Here is a 24,664-nt window from a genome sequence, read left to right as displayed (position 1 = left end):
GAATATTTCACGTGGTGTACGCATCAGGATAATCGGAGTAATGTCGAGGTATACCAGATAGGCCAAGGAAGTGCTGTGGGATAAAGGTTAGATTTGTACCTATAAATACAATGGTGAAGTGGATTTTAGCATAGGCTTGATTAAGTCTGTAACCTGAAAACAAGGAGAATCAGTGGACAAAGCCTCCTATGATGCCGAATATTGCTCCTCTTGATAGGACCTAGTGGAAATGGGCTACAAAGTAATATGTATCATGTAAGACAATATCTAGTGATGAATTAGCTAGCACAATGCTGGTTAGACCTCCTACTGTGAAAAAGAAAATGAATCCTAGGGCTCAGAGTATTGTGGGTGATCATATGATGTTACCGCCGTGCAGTGTAGCTAATCAGCTAAACACTTTAATGCCAGTACAGATAGCAATAATTACAGTGGCAGAGGTGAAACATGCTCGCGTGTTTACGCCTATTCCATATGTGATGGGCCCATACAATAAACTCTAGGAAGCTAATTGATATTGTGGTTCATACTATACCCATATACCCAAAGGGCTCCTATTTTGTCCAGAGTAATAAGTTATGATATGGGAGATTATCCTGAAGCCTGGTAGGATAAGGATATAGACTTCAGGGTGACCAAAGAATCAGAATAAATGTTGATATAAGAGAGGGCCACCCCTGCCAGCAGGGTCAAAAAAGGTAGTGTTAAGGTTACGGTCAGTTAATAGTATGGTAATGCTGGTGGCTAGGACTGGGAGAGAAAGGAGGGGAAGGACTGCCGTAATGAGAAGTTATCAGACGAAGAGGGGTGTTTGATACTGGGATATGGCTGGGGGTTTTATGTTAATAATTGTGGTAATAAAGTGAATGGCCCCTCGAGTAGAAGAAACACCTACCTGCCAAGTGGAGAGAAAAGATAGTAAGATCCACAGAGGCCCCTGCATGAGTCAGGCTTCCTGCTAAAGGGGGATAAACTGTTCAGCCGGTTCGAGCGCCGGCTTCTGCTGTTGCAGATGCAAGTAGAAGTAGGAAGGAGGGTGGGAGAAGTTGGAAGCTTATATTATTTATCTGGGGAAATGCCATATTGGGTGCACTAACTATCAGAGGGACTAGTCAGTTGCCGAAGCCTCCAATTATAATTGGTATAACTATAAAGAAGATTATAATGAATGCTTGGGCAGTAGCAATAACATTATGGATCTGATCGTCTCCTAGCAGAGTTCCTGGTTGGCCTAATTCTGCTCGAATTAGAAGGCTTAAGGCAGTGACCACTATCGCTACTCAAGCACCGAATAGTAGATACCATGTTCCGGTATCTTTGTGGTTAGTTGGAAACAATCAACGATTGATTAACATAAGTTGGGCCAGGCGGGGAGGTGGGGGGGGTGGGGGTGGCGGTTGTAAAATGGCTGAATAACCATTAGACTGTAAATCTAAAGACACAGGTTTTACCAGCCCTGAGGTGATTTCTCATGTTGAATTGCAAAATCAAAGGAGCAGCTTCAATCCTGTCTGGGCTTCTCCTGCCATTTTTCCCCCAATGGGAGAAGTAGATTGAAGCCAGTTGATTAAGGTGTTTGGCTGTTAAATTAATTTTGGTGGGTTTGAATTCTACCAGTCTAGTAAGGGCTTAGCTTTGCATTCAATTGATGCAGAATGGAGTCTTGCAGTCCTTAGGTCTGTTACAGAAATTAAGTGTCATTTACTTACTAAGGGCTTTGAAGGCTCTTGGTCTTATTTAACGTAAATTTCTAAATCATATTTAGTATTAATGGAGAGATGGGTAAGAGGAGGATGAAAAAATGGTAAGTGGGGTGAGGAGTAGTATGGGTTTTGCTTTTTTGAGCTGTCATTTTCATGTTATTCAATGTGGGGAATATTGTCGCTGAGATGGAATAAATTAGGCATATATAAAAGCATAGGTTGAGTAGACTTATAACAGCAATAATTGTTGGGGCAATAAGACTTGGTTTTTTGTAAATTCTTGAATAATTAGTCATTTAGGCCGAAAACCTATTAATGGAGGTAAACCTGCTAGGGATAGTAGAATTGTGGGATTATGGGTGTTAATCATGTTAATTTCTTTCAGGCATGAGATAGTGACAGGGTCATGGTGCTGATATTCAGGTGGAGTGCTAGTAATTGTTAAAGTAAATAATCAGGTTTAGAATACTAATGTTTGGATTATAAATTAACACTGCTATTATTCAAGCTATGTGAGTAATGGAGGAGTAGGCTAGAATTTCTCACAGTTGTGTTTAAGTCCTCCACAACTGCCCACGATAATGGATACGATTGTGATAGATAGGAGGATGTTCGTGTTTATTGATGGAGAAATTTGAAACATAATTGAGATAGGGTCTAGTTTTTGTTACGTGAGATGTATACCAGACATTAGGGAGGTTCCTTGAGTTACCTCTGGGACTAAAAGGTGAAAGGAGCCGTTCCTAGTTTTATTACTAGGGCCATTATCATTATTAAGGATGAAAATTGATTAATAGTGTTTATTATTGTTCATTGCCCAGAGAACAGGTTATTGAAGAGAATACCTATTATGAGAACTGTAGATGCGATTGCTTGTGTAAGGAAATATTTGGTGGCTGCTTCTGTAGAGCTAGGATTTATTTTTTTTAAATTAAAATCAGGGTAAGAGCTAACATATTTATTTCTAAGCATGTTCAGATGAGAAATCAGTGAGCCTAGCATTGTGATAAGAGTTCCTGTGAAAATAGTGGTTCTAGGGTAGGTAGAACCACAAGAGGTTGTAGTCCTACTTTCTGCTCTATTCCTTAAAGTTTTTACACCCAACACTCATTAGTTCATAACCTGGAATCCAACAGAGGGAAAAGGCTAAGATCATGAGCCCCTTTAGAATATCTATGGTTGGATTGGCAGGGGCTAGGAAATAAGATGGGAACTCTACTTTGCATTACTCATTTCACTATTCTGTGCTATGAAACATAAATGTTAAATTGAAAACAAACATTTGGCAATAGGTTGTGTAAGAAAGGGATACTAAGCCAGATGTGGGAAGAGTAAAGGACATTAATCTTCTATCTACCGAATTTAGAGGTTAACATAGAAGAAAACGTTCTGTTACCTCTGCTATGAAAATGTTTTGAGGCTGGAAATGGTGGCTTACAGCTGTAATCCCATTGCCTTGGGAGATAAAGGCAGGAAGATATTTTGAGTCTAGGAGTTGGAGACCAGCCTGGGTGGCATAGGAAGGCCATGTCTCTACAAAAAATTTTTAAAAAATAACCCAGAATGGTAGTGCCTGACAGTAGTTCTTTCTACTCAGGAGGCAGAGATGGAGGATGGCTTGACCCCAGGAGGTTGAGGCTGTTGTGAGCTGGGAACCACCCACTGCAATACAGCCTGGGTGACACAGCCAGACCCTGCCTCTAAGAAAATAAATAAGAAGAGAAAAAAAATTTTAAAATCTAGCACGTATGGTACTGTTTGCAATTGCTGCTTTCATTATTTTCTTAAGGAATGTAATCTATTTGATTCTGATTTTTTAATAATAATAAATTTAGTACATTCTTACATTTAAAGCATAACACTTGTAACATAAAAGCTACGGTAGCATAAGGGAAGATATTCTGAATTGTTGTATTATTTGATTCTGAATTTTTACAGGCTTCTATCATGTTATAGTGTTCAACAACTGAATGCTTTATTTGTGAGATAAATAAACCAGAAAATGTAGGCTGAAAATCAGCTGGACAAACACAAAAGGAATCCCACATGTTTCTGTGGTTCTAGATAAGGCAATACATGGAAATATTTGAGGATTTATGGAGTTGGTGATGTGGGACTGATTCCTGACCCCCTCCCATACAGGAAATAGGATGGAAAAGAGATTGCTTACTCTTTATGTGCTCATATATGAAGTTGGGACAATGGGACATATTCGATGTTTTCTGTTGTGATTATGGAAGGTGTGGGTAGGGAGATAGAAAAGTATGTGGTACATCATAGCCCATGTAGTACATTGTTCCCTTCCTTTTTCTAACTTATTTATCTTAACAGAAATAAATAAGAGGTTTGAAGAGAAAATGACTGGGGTTTCCAGAAGAATATCTAATAAATGGGATTTTCAAAGAAAGGAAATATAAAAGATTTAAAAATAGTCTTGGACATTCAGAGGCCACAAAGCAAAATATAATTTATTATTAAATTAATGAATTTTTATTAGCATGGATAGAATTGTGCACATCTCTCCATCTGAACAAATAAAACAAAGTAGCAGTTACAATTTCAATGGAATTGTAACTGTTGAATTTTAAATAATATGCTATAATTGAATTTTCATTAAAATTTTCTAAAATAAAATAAATTTAGTTTTCTATGCATATTAAGAAAGCAGAAATAGATCCCCAACTCCTGTATGAAAATTTTATAATGAGTTATGAAACCCACATGAGGGAGAGAGTCTCTTAACGGTTCTCAAAAACAGAATTGTAATTCAATAGAAATCTTTGTTGTAGAGTAAGGTTTCAGATGCTAGAGTGGAAACAGACTCCCAGGTCCAAAACAAAAGGTTTTGTATTGAAAGGGGATTCAATTGGAAATTAGGAAATGATGAAGATTGTTTAGAGTGCTCTTTGTCCACATCATGTACTGTTCTTGCCCATACACACATCTCTAATGCCCATTCCCATCTCTAATCCTGCTTCTGGCTTGGTTAGGACTTTTAGAACCTACAAAATGCCAACTCTAAAGGGACTTACATTCTTATATTTGTTTCATGGTTTGAGATTCATGTAGGAAAATAAGTTGTTTCATTAGTAATGCCACGGTAGAAAGAAGTAGATCTAGAATTGAGAGCTCCTAATTTCCAGGGCTCTAGACTTCATCTGCCTAAAGTTGACAGTTGGGATGAGTCAATTATGTGGTGCAAAAAAGTTGAAATTAAATTTTCCTTTCTCTCCTTGCCCCAATTCTTTCCTGATACACATAGTCATCTGACCTTGGGATGGAATACCAGAGCACCACTGGGGAGCCCCTGAATCTCAGCAGAGGATGCCTGCAGGGTCCAGTCCATGAACTAAGGTCTCAAAGGCTTCCCACTCTTGAGTGCAGAGCTGAGTCCCCAGTAACCCCATGCACCCAGGGCAGATCTCACCTCTGTGTGGACACTTGGATTACCTCAATTTATTGAGTTACAGAATGTATATCCAAGGGCTTCAGTCTGTTGGTGGTCTTGCACAGTAAACTTAGAAAGGAGCAAGGAATCCTATTTTTCTCTTCCTTAAATTTATGGCATATAACCTCTTAATGATTTTTCAGTGTGGCAAATTGGCTAGGTTTAACTACAAGGAGGGAAATGAAAACAGCATCAATTTGTAGCATACACACACCTCCTTCTTAGTCAATGAAATGCTAACGTAGTCCCTGCTGGGAAGGCAGTTTTCAGATGTAAGTAAAGGTTCTAATTCTGAGACTTGGAAGTTTACCCAAGTAAGTATGACTTTTACAGTGAAAGTTCTCTGAAGGAAGACTTAGACTTTCCTTGGACAAGGCTAAACTGTGAAGGGATCTCTATTGTTCCAGTTGATCCGTACTGACTGTGAACTACAGCTTTATTCCATGACCATTGGGATCCAACCAGCAGAATTTGTTTTTTCTCCTGATGGACTATACCAGAGATCTTATACTTCCTTCATCAGCCACCACAATTGAGTAAGCTAATTCCATGTACTATATCCATATATGAATCTTCCTAAGTGTACATATATCTTATGAGTTCTGCTTTTGTCTTTGAACCTTGACTGACATAAGGCTGATAGATATGTTTTCACTGTTCTGACCGTCTTGACCATAAATCTTGTGAGCCATTGGCAAATAATTCCTCTGTCAGAAGATATTTAGGTATCCCCTTCTGAAATCTTTTCCTTCTTTTGGAGTTTCATATCACAAAACAAACTTTGGAATAGAAAAAAAAAACATCCATGGTCTCTCCCCATCATTTGGATTCTGTATTCGTGAATTTGCCTACATCCTAATAGATATTTATAATTCCAAAATCAATACTCATCGTACTTTTCTAGCCATTCTAGGATATTATGCACTATGTGGAGGAAAGCATTTAAAAGAGTAACTCATGTTTTACCCATGAGAATGGAAAAGCCTTTGAAAATTTGATAAGATGCTAAATTATCATTTGGATTATTTGATTAATTAGTGAATTCTCTTAGAGTGCTAAAAAAGAAAAAAAGAAAATTTTAGTTCCTGTGGGCCTGCTCTGAGAATGCCACATAGATAAAGGAGCATTTATGACTGGGTGATGTGGCTCACCCTGTATTCCCATTGTTTTGGGAGGCTGAAGTCAGAGGATAACTTGAAGCCAGGAATTAGAGACTAGACTGGGAAACATAGCCATATCCTGTCTTTAAGAAAAAAATAAATGAAAAATTAGCTAGGTGCAATGGCATAAACCTCTAGTCTTTTTTACTTTGAAAGCTGAAGTGGGAGGATTACTTGAGCCCTGGAATTCAAGGCTGCGGTGAGCTAAATTTTTGCAACTGCACTCCAGAGGGTGAAACTTTCTTTGGCATAAATAAATAAATGTGCACTTGGAATAGTTTCAGAAGGAATGGTACCAGTTCCTCCTTGTACCTCTGGTGGAATTTGGCTGTGAATCCATCAGGTCCTGGACTCTTTTTGCTTGGTAGGCTATTGATTATTGCCACAATTTCAGAGCCTGTTATTGGTCTATTCAGAGATTCAACTTCTTCCTGGTTTAGTCTTGGGAGGGTGTATTTGTCGAGGAATTTATCCATTTCTTCTAGATTTTCTAGTGTATTTGTGTAGAGGTGTTTGTAGTATTCTCTGATGGTAGATTGTATTTCTGTGGGATCAGTGGTGATATCCACTTTTTCATTTTTTATTGCATCTATTTGATTCTTCTCTCTTTTCTTCTGTATTAGTCTTGCTAGCGGTCTATCAATTTTGTTGATCTTTTCATAAAACCAGCTCCTGGATTCATTAATTTTTTGAAGGGTTTTTTTATGTCTCTATTTCCTTCAGTTCTGTTCTGATTTTAGTTATTTCTAGCCTTCTGCTAGCTTTTGAATGTGTTTGCTCTTGCTTTTCTAGTTCTTTTAATTGTGATGTTAGGGTGTCAATTTTGGATCTTTCCTGCTTTCTCTTGTGGGCATTTAGTGCTGTAAATTTCCCTCTACACACTGCTTTGAATGTGTCCCAGAGATTCTGGTATGTTGTGTCTTTGTTCTCGTTGGTTTCAAAGAACATCTTTATTTCTGCCTTCATTTCATTATGTACCCAATAGTCATTCAGGAGCAGGTTGTTCAGTTTCCATGTAGTTGAGCAGTTTTGAGTGGGTTTATTAAACCTGAGTTCTAGTTTGATTGCACTGTGGTCTGAGAGACAGTTTGTTATAATTTCTGTTCTTTTACATTTGCTGAGGAGAGCTTTACTTCCAACTATGTGGTCAATTTTGGAATAGGTGTGGTGTGGTGCTGAAAAAAATGTATATTCTGTTGATTTGGGGTGGAGAGTTCTGTAGATGTCTATTAGGTCCACTTTGTGCAGAGCTGAGTTCAATTCCTGGGTATCCTTGTTAACTTTCTGTCTCATTGGTCTGTCTAATGTTGGCAGTGGGGTGTTAAAATCTCCCATTATTATTGTGTGGGAGTTTAAGTCCCTTTGTAGGTCACTCGGGACTTGCTTTATGAATCTGGGTGCTCCTGTGTTGGGTGCATATATATTTAGGAGAGTTAGCTCTTCTTGCTGAATTGATGACTTTACCATTATGTAATGGCCTTCTTTGTCTCTTTTGATCTTTGTTGGTTTAAAGTCTATTTTATCAGAGACTAGGATTGCAAACCCTGCCTTTTTTTGTTTTTCATTTGCTTGAGAGATCTTCCTCCATCCCTTTATTTTGAGTCTATGTGTGTCTCTGCATGTGAGATGGTTTTCCTGAATACAGGGTCTTGACTCTTTATCCAATTTGCCAGTCTGTGTCTTTTAATTGGAGCATTTAGCCCATTTACATTTAAAGTTAATATTGTTATGTGTGAATTTGATCCTGTCATTATGATGTTAGTTGGTTATTTTGCTCGTTAGTTTATGCAGTTTCTTCCTAGCCTCGATGGTCTTTACAATTTGGCATCTTTTTGCAGTGGCTGGTACCGGTTTTCCTTTTCCATGTTTATTGCTTCCTTCAGGAGCTCTTTTAGGGCAGGCCTGGTGGTGACAAAATCACTCATCATTTGCTCGTCTGTAAAGTATTTTATTTCTCCTTCACTTATGAAGCTTAGTTTGGCTGGATATGAAATTCTGGGTTGAAAATTCTTTTCTTTAAGAATGTTGAATATCGGCCCCCACTCTCTTCTGGCTTGTAGAGTTTCTGCTGAGAGATCAGCTGTTAGTCTGATGGGCTTCCCTTTGTGGGTAACCTGACCTTTCTCTGTGGCTGCCCTTAACATTTTTTCCTTCATTTTAACTTTGGTGAATCTGACAATTATGTTTCTTGGAGTTGCTCTTCTCGAGGAGTATCTTTGTGGCGTTCTCTGTATTTCCTGAATCTGAAGTTTGGCCTGCCTTGCTAGATTGGGGAAGTTCTCCTGGATAATATCTTGCAGAGTGTTTTCCAGCTTGGTTCCATTCTCCCGGTCACTTTCATGTACACCAATGAGATGTAGGTTTGGTCTTTTCACATATTCCCATATTTCTTGGAGGCTTTCTTCGTTTCTTTTTATTCTTTTTTCTCTAAAGTTTCCTTCTTGCTTCATTTCATTCATTTCATCTTCCATCCCTGATACCCTTTCTTCCAGTTGATCACATCGACTACCGAGTCTACTGCAATCTTTGCATAATTCTCAAAACTTGGCTTTCAGCTCCGTCAGCTCTTTTAAGCCCTTCTCTGCATTGGTTATTCTAGTTATCCATTCATCTAATTTTTTTTCAAAGTTTTTAATTTCTTTGCTATTGTTTTGAATTTCCTCCCGTAGCTCGAGGTAGTTTTATCGTCTGAAGCGTTCTTCTCTCAACTCGTCAAAGTCATTCTCCATCCAGCTTTGTTCTGTTGCTGGTGAGGAACTGCATTCCTTTGGAGGAGGAGAGGTGCTCTGCTTTTTAGAGTTTCCAGTTTTTCTGCTGTTTTTTCCACATCTTTGTGGTTTTATCTACTTTTGGTCTTTGATGATGGTGATGTACAGATGGGTTTTTGGTGTGGATGTCCTTTCTGTTTGTTAGTTTTCCTTCTACCAGACAGGACCCTCAGCTGCAGGTCTGTTGGAGTTTACTAGAGGTCCACTCCAGACCCTGTTTGGCTAGGTGTCAGCATCGGTGGCTGCAGAACAGCGGATTTTCATGAGACCACAAATTCAGCTGTCTGATAGTTCCTCTGGAAGTTTTGTCTCAGAGGCATACCTGGATGAGTCAGGTGTCAGTCTGTCCCTACTGGGGGATGCCTCCCAGTTAGGCTGCTCAGGGGTCAGGGACCCACTTTAGGAGGCAGTCTGTCTGTTCTCAGATCTCCGGCTGCGTGCTGGGAGAACCAATACTCTCTTCAAAGCTGTGGGACAGGGACATTTAAGTCTGCAGAGGTTCCTGCTGACTTTTTGTTTGTCTGTGTCCTGCCCCCAGAGGTGGAGCCTACAAAGGCAGGCAGGCCTCCTTGAGCTGTGGTGGGCTCCACCCAGTTCCAGCTTCCTGGCTGCTTTGTTTACCTAAGCAAGCCTGGGCATTGGTGGGTGCCCCTCCCCCAGCCTCGCTGCCACCCTGCAGTTTGATCTCAGACTGCTGTGCTAGCAATCAGGGAGACTCCGTGGGCATAGGACACTCCAAGCCAGGTGCAGGACACAATTTCTTGGTGTGCCGTTTTCCAAGCCCCTTGGAAAAGCGCTGTATTAGGGTGGGACTGACCCGATTCTCCAGGTGCCGTCTGTCACCCCTTTCTTTGACTAGGAAAGGGAACTCCCTGACCCCTTGCACTTCCCGAGTGAGGGAATGCCTCGCCCTGTTTCAGCTCGTGCACAGTGCGCTGCACCGACTGTCCTGCAGCCACTGTTTGGCACTCCCTAGTGAGATGAACTCGGTACCTCAAACGGAAATGCAGAAATCACCTGTCTTCTGTGTTGCTCACGCTGGGAGCTATAGACTGGAGCTGTTCCTATTCGGCCATCTTGGCTCCACCCCCTGAATCAGATCAAAGACTTAAATGTTAGACCTAAAACCATAAAAACCCTAGAAGAAAACCTAGGCAATACCATTCAGGAAATAGGCATGGAAAAGTATTTCATGTCTAAAACAGCAAAAGCAGTGGCAATAAAAGCCAACATCGACCAATGGGATCTAACTAAACTAAAGAGCTCCTGCACAGCAAAAGAAACTGTCATCAGAGTGAACAGGCAACCTACAGAATGGGAGAAAATTTTTGCAATCTGCTCATCTGACAAAGGGCTAATATCCAGAATCTACAAAGAACTCAAACAAATTTACAAGAAAAAAACTACCCCATCAAAAAGTGGGCAAAGGAGATGAACAGGAACTTCTCAAAAGATGACATTTATGCATCCTACAGACACATGAAAAAATGCTCATCATCACTGGCCATCAGAGAAATGCAAATCAAAACCACAATGAGACACCATCTCACACCAGTTAGAATGGCCATCATTAAAAAGTCAGGAAACAACAGGTGCTGAAGAGGATGTGGGGAAATGGGAACACTTTTACACTGTTGTTGGGACTGTAAACTAGTTCAACCATTGTGGAAGACAGTGTGGCAATTCCTCAAGGCTCTAGAACTAGAAATACCATTTGACCCAGCCATCCTATTACTGGGTATATACCCAAAGGATTATAAATCATGCTGCTATAAAGACACATGCACATGTATGATTATTGTGGCACTATTCACAATAGCAAAGACTTGGAACCAACCAAAATGTCCTACAGTGATAGACAGGATTAAGAAAATGTGGCACATGTACAACATGAAATACTATGCAGCCATAAAAAATGATGAGTTCATGTCCTTGGTAGAGACATGGATGAAGCTGGAAACCATCATTCTCAGCAAACTATCACAAGGACAAAAAAATGAACACTGCATGTTCTCACCTATAGGTGAGAATTGAACAACGAGATCATTTGGACACAGGAAGGGGAACATCACACATCGGGGCCTGTTGTGGGGTGGGGGAAGGGGACGGATAGCATTAGGAGATATACCTAATGTAAATGACGAGTTATTGGGTGCAGCACACCAATATGGCACATGTATACATATGTAACAACCCTGCACGTTGTGCACGTGTACCCTAGAACTTAAAATATAATAAAAAAATCAAACTTTCCAAAGACATCTCCACAGAAGACACACTGAATATGCACCTGCTAGGCTTCAGGCACCCAAGAATTACTGCTTACCTAGATATCCACAAATCCTCTAGGCATGTGACTATTCATAGCAGATTCTGGTGTGTATCACATTTGTAATAAAGCACTTCATCCTCACTTACTCTAATAAAAATACTTTAAACTTACTTCCCAGGGCACTTTTGTCTGGTCTAAGCAAACATGTAGCTATCCCAGCTTTCTCAGTTATTTTAAATAACATCAATATTTAAAATACCTATAATTAGAGCATTTATAATATATTGGTTTGTGTTATATCAAGTAATTATAGTTTGTTTTACTATTGAGACAGACTGTCATTCTGTCACAGACTGGACTGCAAGGCACCACCATGGCTCACTGCAGCCTGGATCTTCTGGGCATGAGCCATCCTGCTGCACCAGCCCCCTGAGTAGCTGGGACTATAGCTTGTGCCATCATGGCAGGCTGATTTCTAAAGGAATGTTTGGTAGACATGAGGTCTCACTATGTTGCCTCCACTGGTCTGGAACTCCCGGCCACAAGCCATTCTCAAACCTTGGTCTCCCCAAGTGCTGGGAGTGCCACCATGCCTGGGCTCCCTTTTTATTCTACTACCTTATGCATTATTTGACATTTTGGGTCTTAAAAGTTATAAATCCACAGTGTTCATGTAATTATGGAACCCATAAAGAGCATACCATTACCAATATATTATACACATGGAAGAGTCTTTTCTTAACTTCAATTTTATTGTTTAAATTGGCGTATGTTTATTAACTTGTTTCTGAGATTCATCAACATTGTTGCATTCAGTGAGTTATTTATTCTCTGTGTCATAGGATTATTTTGCATAAATACACCAAATTTATTTAGCTATTCTACGGTTGAAGAATATTTTGGGTCTCATTTGGAGCTACTATAAAAGTTGATGCAGTGAACAATATTGTGTATGTTGAAGTATATGTAGGCGATCAGTTGACTATATTTTAGAATTAGAATATCTAGCCCATAATAAATGCTAATAGTCAGTTTCCCAAAAAGGATTTCCATTTACGTCTCTCCAGCCATGAATAAATTTCATTTATTCTGTATCTTTGACAACACACACTATTGTGTGTCTTTAAATTTTGGTATTTTTGTATGGGGGCCTGTGGTACAACTGGTGGAATAATTCTTACTTTTGTAAGACTAATGAAAGTGAACGCTTTTTTATATTTGGCTAGTTATTTATGTATCCAATTCTGTAAAGTGTCTGTTCAGATATTTTAGCCAATCTTCTATTGAGTTCACTGTCTTTTATTTATTACAATTTAAGTATTCATCATATACATGTATTATATTTTACTTTATGTATGTTGGGGTAGATATCTTTCTCCACTACTAGTTTGCATAATATTTTTTGAAACACAGAAGTCATCATTATCAATATAAATGAACTAATTGTTTGAATTATTAATTTGTTCCCTGGTTAAGATATCCTTATGAGAACATTGTATAAGGTTCCCCGTCCTTTCAGGACTTGAATCTATCTGGAAATGACTGTGTATGGTTTGAGGTAGGAGTCAATACTTAGTTACCTTTTTTCCAATATTTAATTAATCCAGCATTGGTCTGATCACCTTGTGTATTTCAATGTAGACGAGCACACTAATAATGAAGGATTATTCATATCTGTGGTGAGAATTGCAAAATAAAGCCCAGCATAGAAGGTCAAATATTACCTCAAAGGATAGATTAATACAATGAGACATGGTGGATAAGTGTGATATAGTTAGATAAAGAGGAAGAAAAACATTTCCCCGTTATCATTGACACTTCACTCCAAGTTTTTTGCATGAAGCAAAAGATCCGGACTGTCTTCAATTAATTTTAACTTCATTCAGACATGTCTGTCATCTATTATTTCACTCAGTGACAGTCAGAAAGAAAGAGAAATAAGAGAATATACTGTATGCCATGATCATGAATAATAATTTTTCAAAAATCATTTAATAAAGGACCAATAAATATACTTTTAGCGTTTTCAGCATATTTAATAGTAACACAATAAATGAGTTTTGATAACATTAGAAGGCAATTCAAGACATAAAAGAGGGCCTATTTGTCCTGTATGTTAAGGCACAAGGAAGAGGACTTCCTGGGATAAGGGGGTTCCCACAGCATGTGAACACATTTCTGATTTGTCTCTGGTCAGAAGTGAATACAGCAAAAGATAGGCCTGAGAGGAGGTGAGAAAGAGCAATTAGGGATGGTGTATATTAGGGAGCTTTGATTAACATCAACAAAGCTCACAGTCTTAGCCTCACAATCCAGGAATAATCCTACTCGGCTGGTAGGTCTTGGGATATATTGCAGCATAATTCGGGAGGTGGTAAAGAGACTGCATTGAATTTCATTCTTAACACACCCAAAAAGAAAGAGTCCCTCCTCTCCATCTGTCTTCTCATTCTGATGCTTCTCTTTCCAATACATGTTACAGACACCAAAAGCCCAATTCCAGGAGTCCCCCACATGGACCTCCCAGTAATATTTGCCAGAGGTGAAAGTCTGAGCACCCCATGCAAGAAAACTTCTAGGTGTTGCAGTGACATAGGGTACATCTTGATGGTCACATCCAATACACATGCTTCTCAAAATTTCATAAAGAAAGATATGACTGTTGGCCTCTTCATGATGCAGAGTAATATGCACTGCAAAAAAAAAAAAAAGAAAAAGTAAACATGCATAGACATGTATAAATAAAAAAAAATAATTGTTCTATCAAGAAGTTACTTTACCAGGAAATGTAAAGTCATAAAGACAATTTTGCTTGTAACTTCTAGTAAAGTATAGAGATGATTAATATTGTATACAAGACAAACAAAACTCTAACCACAGTTATTATATTTTTTTTGAAAACTTACATATTGAGAGCCAAATGTGAGACCAACTTTTTGCGATCCAATTTTCAAAGTAAAATTTACACATTTTATGCCCTAAATGCTATGCTGTTATCAAGATCATTATTTAGAAATGTTTCTTATTCTTAAAAACTAGTGCTATCATTTTGGAAAGAATGTGAAGATTTTCACTTACTCAAGAACTGCTCTAGGTATCTGGATAAAAATCCATATGTACATGTTAAAAGTGATAATTTAAAGCAGATCTCCGCAAAATCTTTGACCAGTCTCTCTGTGGTCCTCCATGCTAGCTCTGGGCTGAAGCTGGATTTTAGATTTAACATGTAGCTCTTCATATTGCAATTAAACTGAACTTAATTTCATTTGTAATTTTACTTGTATTCACAGAATGATTTCTTCCTTCAAGCTGTACCCATTAATTCAAATGTTTGCAATATATGAATAATATATACATATTAAAAAAATACAAAATCCCCAAGAATCTCCGGATAACTATAATCCCGCAAAGAACATTTCTTAGCAGTTCAAATGAATATACTAAAGAAATGTACAATTTTTATTTAACATTAAATAATTCACCATTCTGAGAATTATTTCCTTTGCTCCTTTTTTAAATTTTCTACCTACTCCTTTTTCCCGTTATATAATTGAGTACATATTATGCCAGAAAGTATTTCTTTTTCACTGTCTTTCAAACTTAATGCTATAAATCTCACTATAAATACAGACACAGATACCAAAGGGTTGCATGGTTATGTTGTTCACTTATGTCTTAAAAGAAGTAAAATATTTGATGAAATATGAAATATTACCTATATGATCTTAACAATAATAATATTTACATAAAGTGGGAGTGCTGCCTATGGGTGGAGACTTACCTCGGAATTGGTTGAGCCTGTCCATCAGTCCAGTGATGGGCCCTGCACTGAGCTCCGGATTCAGAGGCTGGGGCATGTGCAGCAGCACGGACTCAGTCCTGCAAGGAAAAACCTGCAGTTACAACATCTACAGCCATAAAATGAATAAAAGTCACTATTTGTATGTAAAAGACATTTCATGAGAATCCTTTGAATCTACACATTTGATAATTCAAAAATTACTTCCTTTTGCAAATTAATTCTTTACAGTTTCTAAATTTTAAAGCATGATGGAAAAATCTAAGTCAGAATTCAGTGTGATCCTTCTTTTTTTTTTTTTTTGCCCCAAATGTGTAAGATTCCTTAGCCTTATGGCCTTGAGAATACTTAGAAATGAAATTCTGAGTTCCTCTTCTTGGCAGAATCCCCTGACATCTTTGTCTGAAATAGCCGGGTTCTGGGGAGATTGCTGCATCCACTTCTTCCTTCTCAAGATAAAGACTGGAAACTTGTTCTAGGCAGGGAGATCTGCCTTTTAGCAAAGAACTTCCCTAGAGACTTACAGTTCTAACACTCCACAGTTTTTTTAATCTATTTTTCAGAACTGTTAACTGATATGTATATATGTATAAAAAACCAAACATCAACACTTTTTCACTGGTAAAATACTTCCTCCTCTTCTTTCCTGCTTCCTCTGGTGACTTTCTCACCATCCACAAAACAAAACTCTTATCCTTCCCCTGTGCAGGCTTTTAAGCAATAAAACGAAATCGGGGCTGGGAGCGGTGGCTCACGCCTGTAATCCCAGCACTTTGGGAGGCCGAGGCAATCTTATCATGGGGTCAGGAGATAGAGACCATCCTGGGTAACACGGTGAAAACCCGTCTCTCCTAAAAATACAAAAACTTAGCTGGGTGTGGTGGCAGGCGCCTGTAGTCCCGGGTACTCTGAAGGCTGAGGCAGGGGAATGGTGTGAACCCGGGAGGCGGAGCTTGCAGTGAGCTGAGATCGTGCCACTGCACTCCAGCCTGGGCAACAGAGTGAGACACCATCTCAAAAAAAAAAAAAATCAGGAATAAAATTGTTTGTTTTAGTTCACTCTTCTTTTATTCATTTATTTACTTGGTGGCCTTGTCTTTTAAGGTGTGGGAATGAAAGTAGATGCAAAAAAAAGTGGTATCAATCTCTTAATTATTTATGCCATGACTTTAATAGAGCCTGCTCTGATATTCGTGGCATCTTAAATAACATATGCTAAAATCTAGGTACACACTCACCTGTGTAATATGTCTCCAAAAGCCTGAAAAAAAAAAAGAAGAAGAAGAAAGATTTAGTGCACTTCACAAGATGCATCTTTCACTAACTTCAGTGTGAGATTTGTACTCAATTTCTGAAGATATTATACCCCTACCGTCTTCTCTTCTGGAAAGCATTTTCTATTTCTTCTGTAATGAAAAACCCAGTCAGTTGTATTGTCATTAATTAACGTCCTGGGAAAGTCTGAGTCTTGAAGACATTCTCTAAACAAGTGAAGGGAGAAGAGGCCCAGAGGGTGTATGTTCCATGTTAACCACGAAAAATCTACTCAGTCATCTTTACCTGAACCTGTTACCCAAATGAATGTGCCCCAAAATAATGTTAACGTGAACCTAGATTCCTAAAACTTCTGATTTTGCCATGTTTCCAAATTAACCTAAATGTAAATGAATCACTATTTTATTCATGTTTAACAACCCAAAGTATATTATTGAATTAGATGGGGAATATTTCTTGGGGCTGTTACCTTGACCATTCCACAAAGTTTTGTGGCTGGTGGATAAAGTAGGAGGGAACTTTGGCCTTGTAGAATCCCTTGGTGGGGCTATACTCTCCCAAAAAAGTAGCATTAGTTATGTGAATGTGTTTTTGGAAACACATCATGGAAATAAAAATAGGGAGATGGATTTCAGCTATGAGGAAAATACTTATACATGTGAATATTCAAAAAACTGAAACCACATTGTGAGTTTGTACCTGAAGTAGCTCCAAATCTGGTTTATGGCACATTTCCTTCAGCTCCTCGTACATTCCTCTTAAAATCTCCCTCCTATGAGCCATTTTGGCTTTACTTAAATGACGTTGATGAAAAATATCTTTCCCCTTCTTTTTCAGCATCTCCAAATTATGTTTTTCTTCTTCATGGTGAAATGCAGGCATCTTCTGATACTCGGCTCTAATTGCTTCTAGCCTTAAATTCACGTAATTCTGCAGTGATAATGGGTTAGTCAAAAGAGAAATGCATTTATTCATCTCCTATTAAATCTCACTGATTCTTTTTATCTCTCAAACATCCAATAGTTTAAGCCTCAGTCTTGCCAGTTCTTAGAATCTACAAATTTCGTTCCTTTCCTTTCTTTCTGCATAAAGGTCAACATAGCTGTACCTGACCAATTGCATTAAATTTATTCAAGATAATGTGTTTTCTAAGATAGTTGGAAATAAAAAAACACAATTTGAATTTCTCTATTCCAGCCCATATTTATGGAAAAGTAAGAACAGTTCATGCTTAAGAGTTGGAGTATAGAGCTATATTTACTAGAAAGGAAACAATTATTTCTATTTTTGTGATATGCAACACGTTGCTTAAACTCATTATATATAAAATGACCTTAGACTAACATGTCCAGCTAAATGCGTTTCACCCACCAAAACCTATCCTAATAAGGCTGCATTTATGATTTGGCCATCTTTGTCTCTCTGAATTCATTTCCTTCCATTCTTTTTTGAAGTCATCCCAATCTGAAACATAGACTTCTTTGTGGTTCCTCAGGCCTCCAAATATAAACAAACTCAAAATTACCGCATATGCTCTTCTCTCCAACTAGAATTACATATATATATATGTATATATAAATAAATAAATAAAATATATATGTATACAAACACACACACATACATATACATATATATATGTATATACACACAACCACACACACATACATACATATACATATATATACACACTCGTTGTCCACATATATATCCACACACACATTTGTGTTCCCCCTCCTCTTGAAAACTTTGTTTCAATTTGAATTTTTCAGTGAGTCTTTTTTCTGACCACCCTATTTAAAACTCAGACACTAATCTCCAGTTTCTGGCCTCTATTGTCCTTTTCTACTTCCCTGCTTGATTATTCTCCAACAAAAAACCTACCACACTCAAATACATCATGTATTGCATATGTTTGCATATTGACCACTTGACTCTCTCATTTGAATTGTATGATTTGTTAGGACAAAGGTGCTTCCTTTCTTCTTTACTAGTATATTTTCTTATTTAATATTCAACATAGACTAGGTTCTCATGAAATACTTTTCAACAAATATTAGCTATCATACACTCAAAGTATACATCCACAAAGAGAAAATTTTTTTAATATTTTTCTGAAGTCCTCGGAGTTCTCCTTTTATTTAGATACTAGTTACCATATTTCTGGCATGTTTACATGTCTCCCTCAAGACACAAATCCGTATTTCTCACCACTTTTCTCATCATCTGTTATGTATTATTCAACATTAATTAGTTGAGATTCTTAATTTCATGGTTGCCATAGATTTGTCCTGTCAATTTTTCTGCCTCAAATTTTCCGTACAATTCCAAATACTACTTGCACACCAGCATTCAGATTAATGCTGACCAACACTCAGAAGTTTCAGTTGAGCGTTCCATGACCGCCAAATAATTCTTATGCCCAGCATTTATCCAACCAGCACATATAGAATGCTGTGACATGGCCCAGTTTCTTGGATCTATTGGTGTATAACTATAGGTTTGTATGAAACAAACCAGCATGCTTTGGGTGACATCAGTGGTTTTCTTATAAATCTTACCTAACAAGCATACTATTCTATATAAAAATGAGGCCACTTTTTCTCAATGTTTTCTCTCGCTTTTTTTTTTTTTTTTTTTACTGAATCCCAGAAACATTACAGTTTGATATCAATTTCCAACTTTAAGAGTCACCCATTTGCCCACCATAAGTTCCTGGAGAAGGTAGAGTAGTACAGGACTAACCTTCCAGTGTCTGGTTCTGGTGGTTTCCACATTCAGGTTACTGTGATTTTCACAAGCTTTTTCCCATAAAGACTGCATTTTCTGTAAAAGCTTCTCCTGCAAAAGAGCCATAAATTGAAGCACCAGTGCAGACCATGACATAGGGAGGGGGCCCAGAATGAGAGATAGATGAGCCCCTAGTAAATGGCATTTCCTTTGTTTCCCTTCATGTTTGTCAAAGTCCAGAGGTTGGAAGCTAAGAAAGCCCAAACAGAGCTGCTTAAAGGGACTCAGAGTTGGCTTTATCCAATCTCCAAGAAAATAGACCCACAGGAATTTTATGCATCCTTTACAGAAATCAATCTTCAGAGGCATCACTTATCCGGTGTTCCTCAGCAGCCGACTCAATGGGACAGTGTCTGTGATCCCGGTGCTCCTGAGAGCTGGAGCACAGCAAACAGAGCAGGCTCCTGTCCACTTCACAGAACATCTTCTTTGTGTCCTTGTGAGTGCCACACTTTTGCTCCTCAGAGCTCAGGAATAGCCAGAGATTGACTTTTCTGGCAAGAGAAGCCATCTTCTTCAAATCAATGTTAGTTTTGAGGTTTCTCTGCTGTGTTGACTTTGTGCATTCAAAGCACTGAATAAGAATTGGGATGTCTTCCCAGTGGAGGTAGAAACAGGGCCTGCAAAAGCTGTGCCCACAGTCTATGGTGACCGGGTCTATGAAGTAGTTCATGCAGATGGGGCAGGTGAGTTCCCTCTGGAAGACTTGCGAGATTCCAGAATTCATGTTTCTGAGGAAGAAAGAGAAACATGTCATTTTGGGGCCTGGATTGATGAAAAGCTTCTAAACAAGTGGATATATGTGATAGTTATATTTTCTACTCTTGACAATGTTCATTAAAGTACAACAAACTATTTCTTCTGTTACAAACTTAAAAATTCACACGTAGAGGGAGTCTCCTGGCTTCATAGCAGATATTACTAACCAGAGGACTCTCAGTCCCATCTTCTCCTAGTTCCTGTCTGTAGCATAATATGAATCTATTCGATTACCCATTTTCTGAATGTGGATCTGGAAATTGGGTTTGGATTCTAAGTGGTCAGAATAAATCATCGTTGTCCCTATTCTTCTTTCAATAACTGATGAATGACTACGAGAGAGTGGGAAAAAAATACCTGGGCCAAAGAAATATGAGAAGACGGCCAGAGGGTTCTATGACATATTTTTATAGAGGGACACAAAAGCCGGGCAGCAAACCACTATGGCACAAGTTTACCTACGTAACAAGCCTGCACCTCCTGCACAGTTATCCCAGGACTTTAAATTAAATCAAATTAAATTAAATTAAGTTAAAAACAAAGACCCAAATCAAAACAAAATTAAAAAAAACAACCAACCAACCAAATAAACAAAGAAAAAGACTGCAATTAAACCAATCAAGGTTTACTAGCAGAGAAAAGGAAAATTATTAAAGATATTGGGTCTTTTTATTTTCTCGCGGATTAAATTAACTTCCCCTAGGGCTGTGCAAACTCTGAATAACATATAGGAGTTTTCTGTTAAACTCAAAGAGGTGTAATTATATTTCCATGGTGTGATGGTGAATTTTAAGTATCAGTCTGACTGGATTAACCAATACCTAGGGAACTGGTGAAGCATTGTTTGTGTGTGAGTCTGTGAAGGTGTTTCTAGAGGAAAGAGACATGTGAGTTGGTGAGTTGAGCGGGAGCCTCATCTCTCAATGTGTGTGGGCATCATCTAATCAGCTGATACCTCAGATATAAAGAAAAAGGCAGAGAAAAGGCAACTTCCTCCGTCTCTCTCCTGAAACTGGTTCTGAGGCTTTCGGACTTGAGCTTAGCCAGGATACCGGTATTCTCAGAACATCAGCTTAAAGACAGCCTATATTGGAACTCTCTAGATTCCATCATCAAGCAAATTAATTTTCCTGATGAATTCTGTCCCATGTAGAATCATGTATAGCTTGTGGACAGATGTATGTTCTGAGAAATGTGTCAGGTGTTTTTAGGAGTTTTTTTTTTCTTTGAGACAGAGCTTCCCTCTGTCACGCAGGCTGAAATGCAGTGGCGTGATCTCGGCTCACTGCAACCTCTGCCTCCAGGGTCAAAGTGATTCTCCTGCCTCAGGTTCCCGAGTACCTGGTATTACAGGAACGTGACACTAGGCCTGGCTAAATTTTGCATTTTTGTTAGTACAGACGGGGTTTTACAATCTTGGCCAGGCTGCACTTGAACTACTGGCCTCAAGTGATCTACCCGCCTTGGCTTTCCAAAGTGCTGGGATTATAGGTACGAGCCACAGTGCCCAGGCAGGTGGTTTTATTGTTTTAATACGATAGAATATACCACGCACATCTAGAGGGTATAGCTTACTACACACCTATGTAGTACACTATAGCCTATTGTTCCTACAATAGGCTACAAACACGTACAGTATGTTCTGTACTGCATACCGGAGGCAACTGTAACACAATGATAACTATTTGTGTATCTAAACATATTTGAATACAGAAAAGGTACAGTAAACATATTGGTATTATAATCTTATGGGACCACCATATGTGGTTTGTGGATGACTCAAATGGCCTATGAATGTACCTGCACACATATACATATACATCCTATGGTTCTGTCTGGAGAACACTGACTAATATAAAAACTATAATCTTTGTTTTGGCAATTTTAAGTCCTTTATCCTGCTAGTTTGATATCACTCCTGAATTTAAGTGAAAGCAGTGAAAAATCTTAGAACTGCAAATATTTTCCAGAGCTCATCTAAGACATTTTAAGAAATTTTTCACAGTTTAATAAGATTGAGACTCAAGTAAGAGAACAATTACAATCACATACCAAATTAGGTCTTATAAATTTACTTGGTTGAAAAACTGTGTTTTGATTTCTAAAGTAGGATATTTTGGGGAGCTTTCTCATTGTTTTACTTTCACTATTTTGCATCGCTCATCATTACCTTACTAATTTACAGTCATGTCTAAAACCTCAATGTAATGAAAGCAAATAACTTACATCATTCATTGTCTTCTCAATTCAATTCGACAATATTAATACACTCATTACACACATATACACACACCTATGTGTACATATATGTATCAACTCCATATATTCATTATGCATACCTATCGGTTGCAGCAAACACTAGATATTTTAAGTTCTTCAGAACTGTATTAAACAATCATAGAAAACACAAAATAACAACAATTAGTATCCTTATAATTCATAAAATCTATAGTAAGAACATGAGTTACAAATGGTATCATTGTGTAGATTTAAGATAATGAGATATGTTTAACACTGTAATTTATTATTGTGTAAAGGAAAGATGATATAATTTTATCAATATGTTTCACTCACCCCTGAGTTCTTTTAATGGTTCCCACAATGATTCTTCCAAAAATAATTTTGTCAAGTTCTCCTCAAGATCAGAAGCTCATTCACTGCAGTACTGAATTTCAGAGGTCACCAAAATGCAGTTCTAAGTGCAGTCCTTCTCCTTCAGAGAAAACTGAGCTTGTCTCTTCTGCGTCCTTTTATAAGAATCTGTGAAGACCACACCCACCTCCTTACAGGTATTTAGAGCATTCAGAAAGGTGGAGACAAAGATGATTAGGCTTATGCAGTATTTAGAACACACCTCTGCAGCTCTGATTAAATTATCATCACACTTTCATTCTGAATACCTGTGCCTGAATGAATCATATGTAACGTAAATCCTGTCAGAGCATACACAGTCTAGAAATTAACTAAGATACATTTTATACTGTTTATTGAGTTTCTTCCATGATGTAGGCATTCCTCTAAGTGCACATTTATTTATTCTAGAGAAAGGGTCTCCTTCTGGAGTGCAGTGGCATAATCACAGCTCCCTGCAGCCTTGAATTCCAAGTAATCCTCCTGCTTCAGCCTTCCAAGTAGCTAAGACTTTAGGCTCACACTATATCACCTGGCTAATTTTTTTTGTTGAAATTTTTGGTAAAGTCAGTGTATGACTCTGTAGCCCAGGCTGTTCTCCAGCTCTTGACTTCAAGTGGTCCTCCGGTCTCAGCCTTCCAAAGTGCTAAGAGTACAGGTATAAACCACCTCATCCAGCTTAAATGCTGCTTTAGCACATTTATAGGATATTTCCAGAGAAGTACAATGGAAGATAAAGCTTTCCTTTTTGTTTTCTGTTTTCTACCACTCTAAGAGAAATCACTGATTAACCGAATAAACTCACTAACCTGAGGTCTCTCATTGAATTTACAAAACTTCACCAGTCTCTTGGGTGAAAGATGAGTTATTATTTTAACGCTCTTCTCCACATAGTGCATGATGTCCTACAATGACTAGAAGTGCACCATGGAAATTATTTTGGGGATTATGCATAACTTTTAGGATATAGGCAAATTCACAAATACAGAATCCAAATGATAGGGATGGACTATATTTTTCTTTCTATACCAAATCTTTTTGTTGTTATATGAAAATTATTTTTTATAAAGAAAGAGATTTCAGAAGGGACTACTCAAATATCTTCGACAGAGGAATTATTTGCCAATGGTCCAGAAGACTTATGGTCAAGACTGTCAAAACAGTGAAGACAAATCTATCAGACCCATGTCTGTCAAGGTTCAAAGACAAAAGCAGAACCCATAAGATATATGTATATTTAGGGAGATTCACATATGAATTAAGTGCAAAGATTTGGCTTACACAATTGTGGGGGCTGCTTAAGCAAATGTGAGAGCCTGGGTACAGTCCATCAGGAAAAGAAATCCCCTGCTGGCTGAATCCCCGTGGTCATGAATCAAAGCTTTGGTTTAAAGTCAACAGCGGGCAGTTGGAAGATTAGAGTCCCATTTGCTGTTTAAAATGTTGTTCAAGGAATGCCTATGTATTTCTTTAAAGGACTTTCACTGATGAAGTCAGGCTTACTGGGGTACACTTCCTAGTCACAGGATTAGGACCTTTGCTTACATCTGCAAAATGCCTTTCCAGCAGGTCCTAAGTAAGTGTTTCATTGAAGAATAATAAGGTATGTCTATGCCACAAAATGGCTACTGCCCTCATTTCCCTCTTTGTACGTACATGTACTCAAGTAGACACATCATAAAATCATCCAGAGTTTATATTTCATTAAATACAAGGATTTGAACAATAGATTTTCTTGTTCTATTGTCAGTTTACTGTCCAAGACCACCAACTGACTGACCACCCTGTATGCACGTTCTGTAACTCAATAAATCTAAGTAATTAATCAAAGTGTCCACACAGAAGTAAGATCAGCCCTGGTTTTGTGGGGGGGCCCTGTTGGCTCAGTCCTGGACTCCAGAGTGGGAAACTTGTGAAACCCTCAGGTCATGGACTGGATCCTGCGGACACTCTCTGCTGAAATTCTGGAGCTCTGTGGCAGGTCCCTGGTACTCCATTACAAGGTCTGATGATGCTGTGTGTCAGGAAGGAATTAGGGCAAGGAGAGAAAGGAAGGTAGGTA

The 24,664-nt window shown here is 38.3% G+C and overlaps 1 protein-coding gene and 1 pseudogene across 1 annotated transcript; both read right to left on the bottom strand.

The window, feature by feature from the left end:
- Positions 1–574: 574 nt before the first annotated feature.
- LOC129484746 (cytochrome c oxidase subunit 1-like) lies at positions 575–1,355 on the bottom strand (annotated as a pseudogene).
- A 12,103-nt stretch (positions 1,356–13,458) lies between these two features.
- LOC129484744 (putative tripartite motif-containing protein 49B) lies at positions 13,459–22,585 on the bottom strand. Its single transcript, XM_055283233.1, has 7 exons — positions 22,546–22,585; positions 19,520–19,943; positions 19,168–19,263; positions 17,125–17,355; positions 16,389–16,411; positions 15,133–15,230; positions 13,459–14,044 (listed from the first exon to the last, which is right to left on the bottom strand). The coding sequence occupies exons 2-7, from the start codon at positions 19,937–19,939 to the stop codon at positions 13,545–13,547; spliced, it is 1,368 nt and encodes a 455-aa protein (XP_055139208.1). The 5' UTR covers positions 19,940–19,943; positions 22,546–22,585; the 3' UTR covers positions 13,459–13,544.
- Positions 22,586–24,664: the final 2,079 nt, after the last annotated feature.

Source organism: Symphalangus syndactylus, chromosome 6 (assembly GCF_028878055.3).
Source record: "Symphalangus syndactylus isolate Jambi chromosome 6, NHGRI_mSymSyn1-v2.1_pri, whole genome shotgun sequence".
NCBI lineage: Eukaryota > Metazoa > Chordata > Mammalia > Primates > Hylobatidae > Symphalangus > Symphalangus syndactylus.
This window is presented reverse-complemented; position numbering and strand designations above follow the sequence as displayed.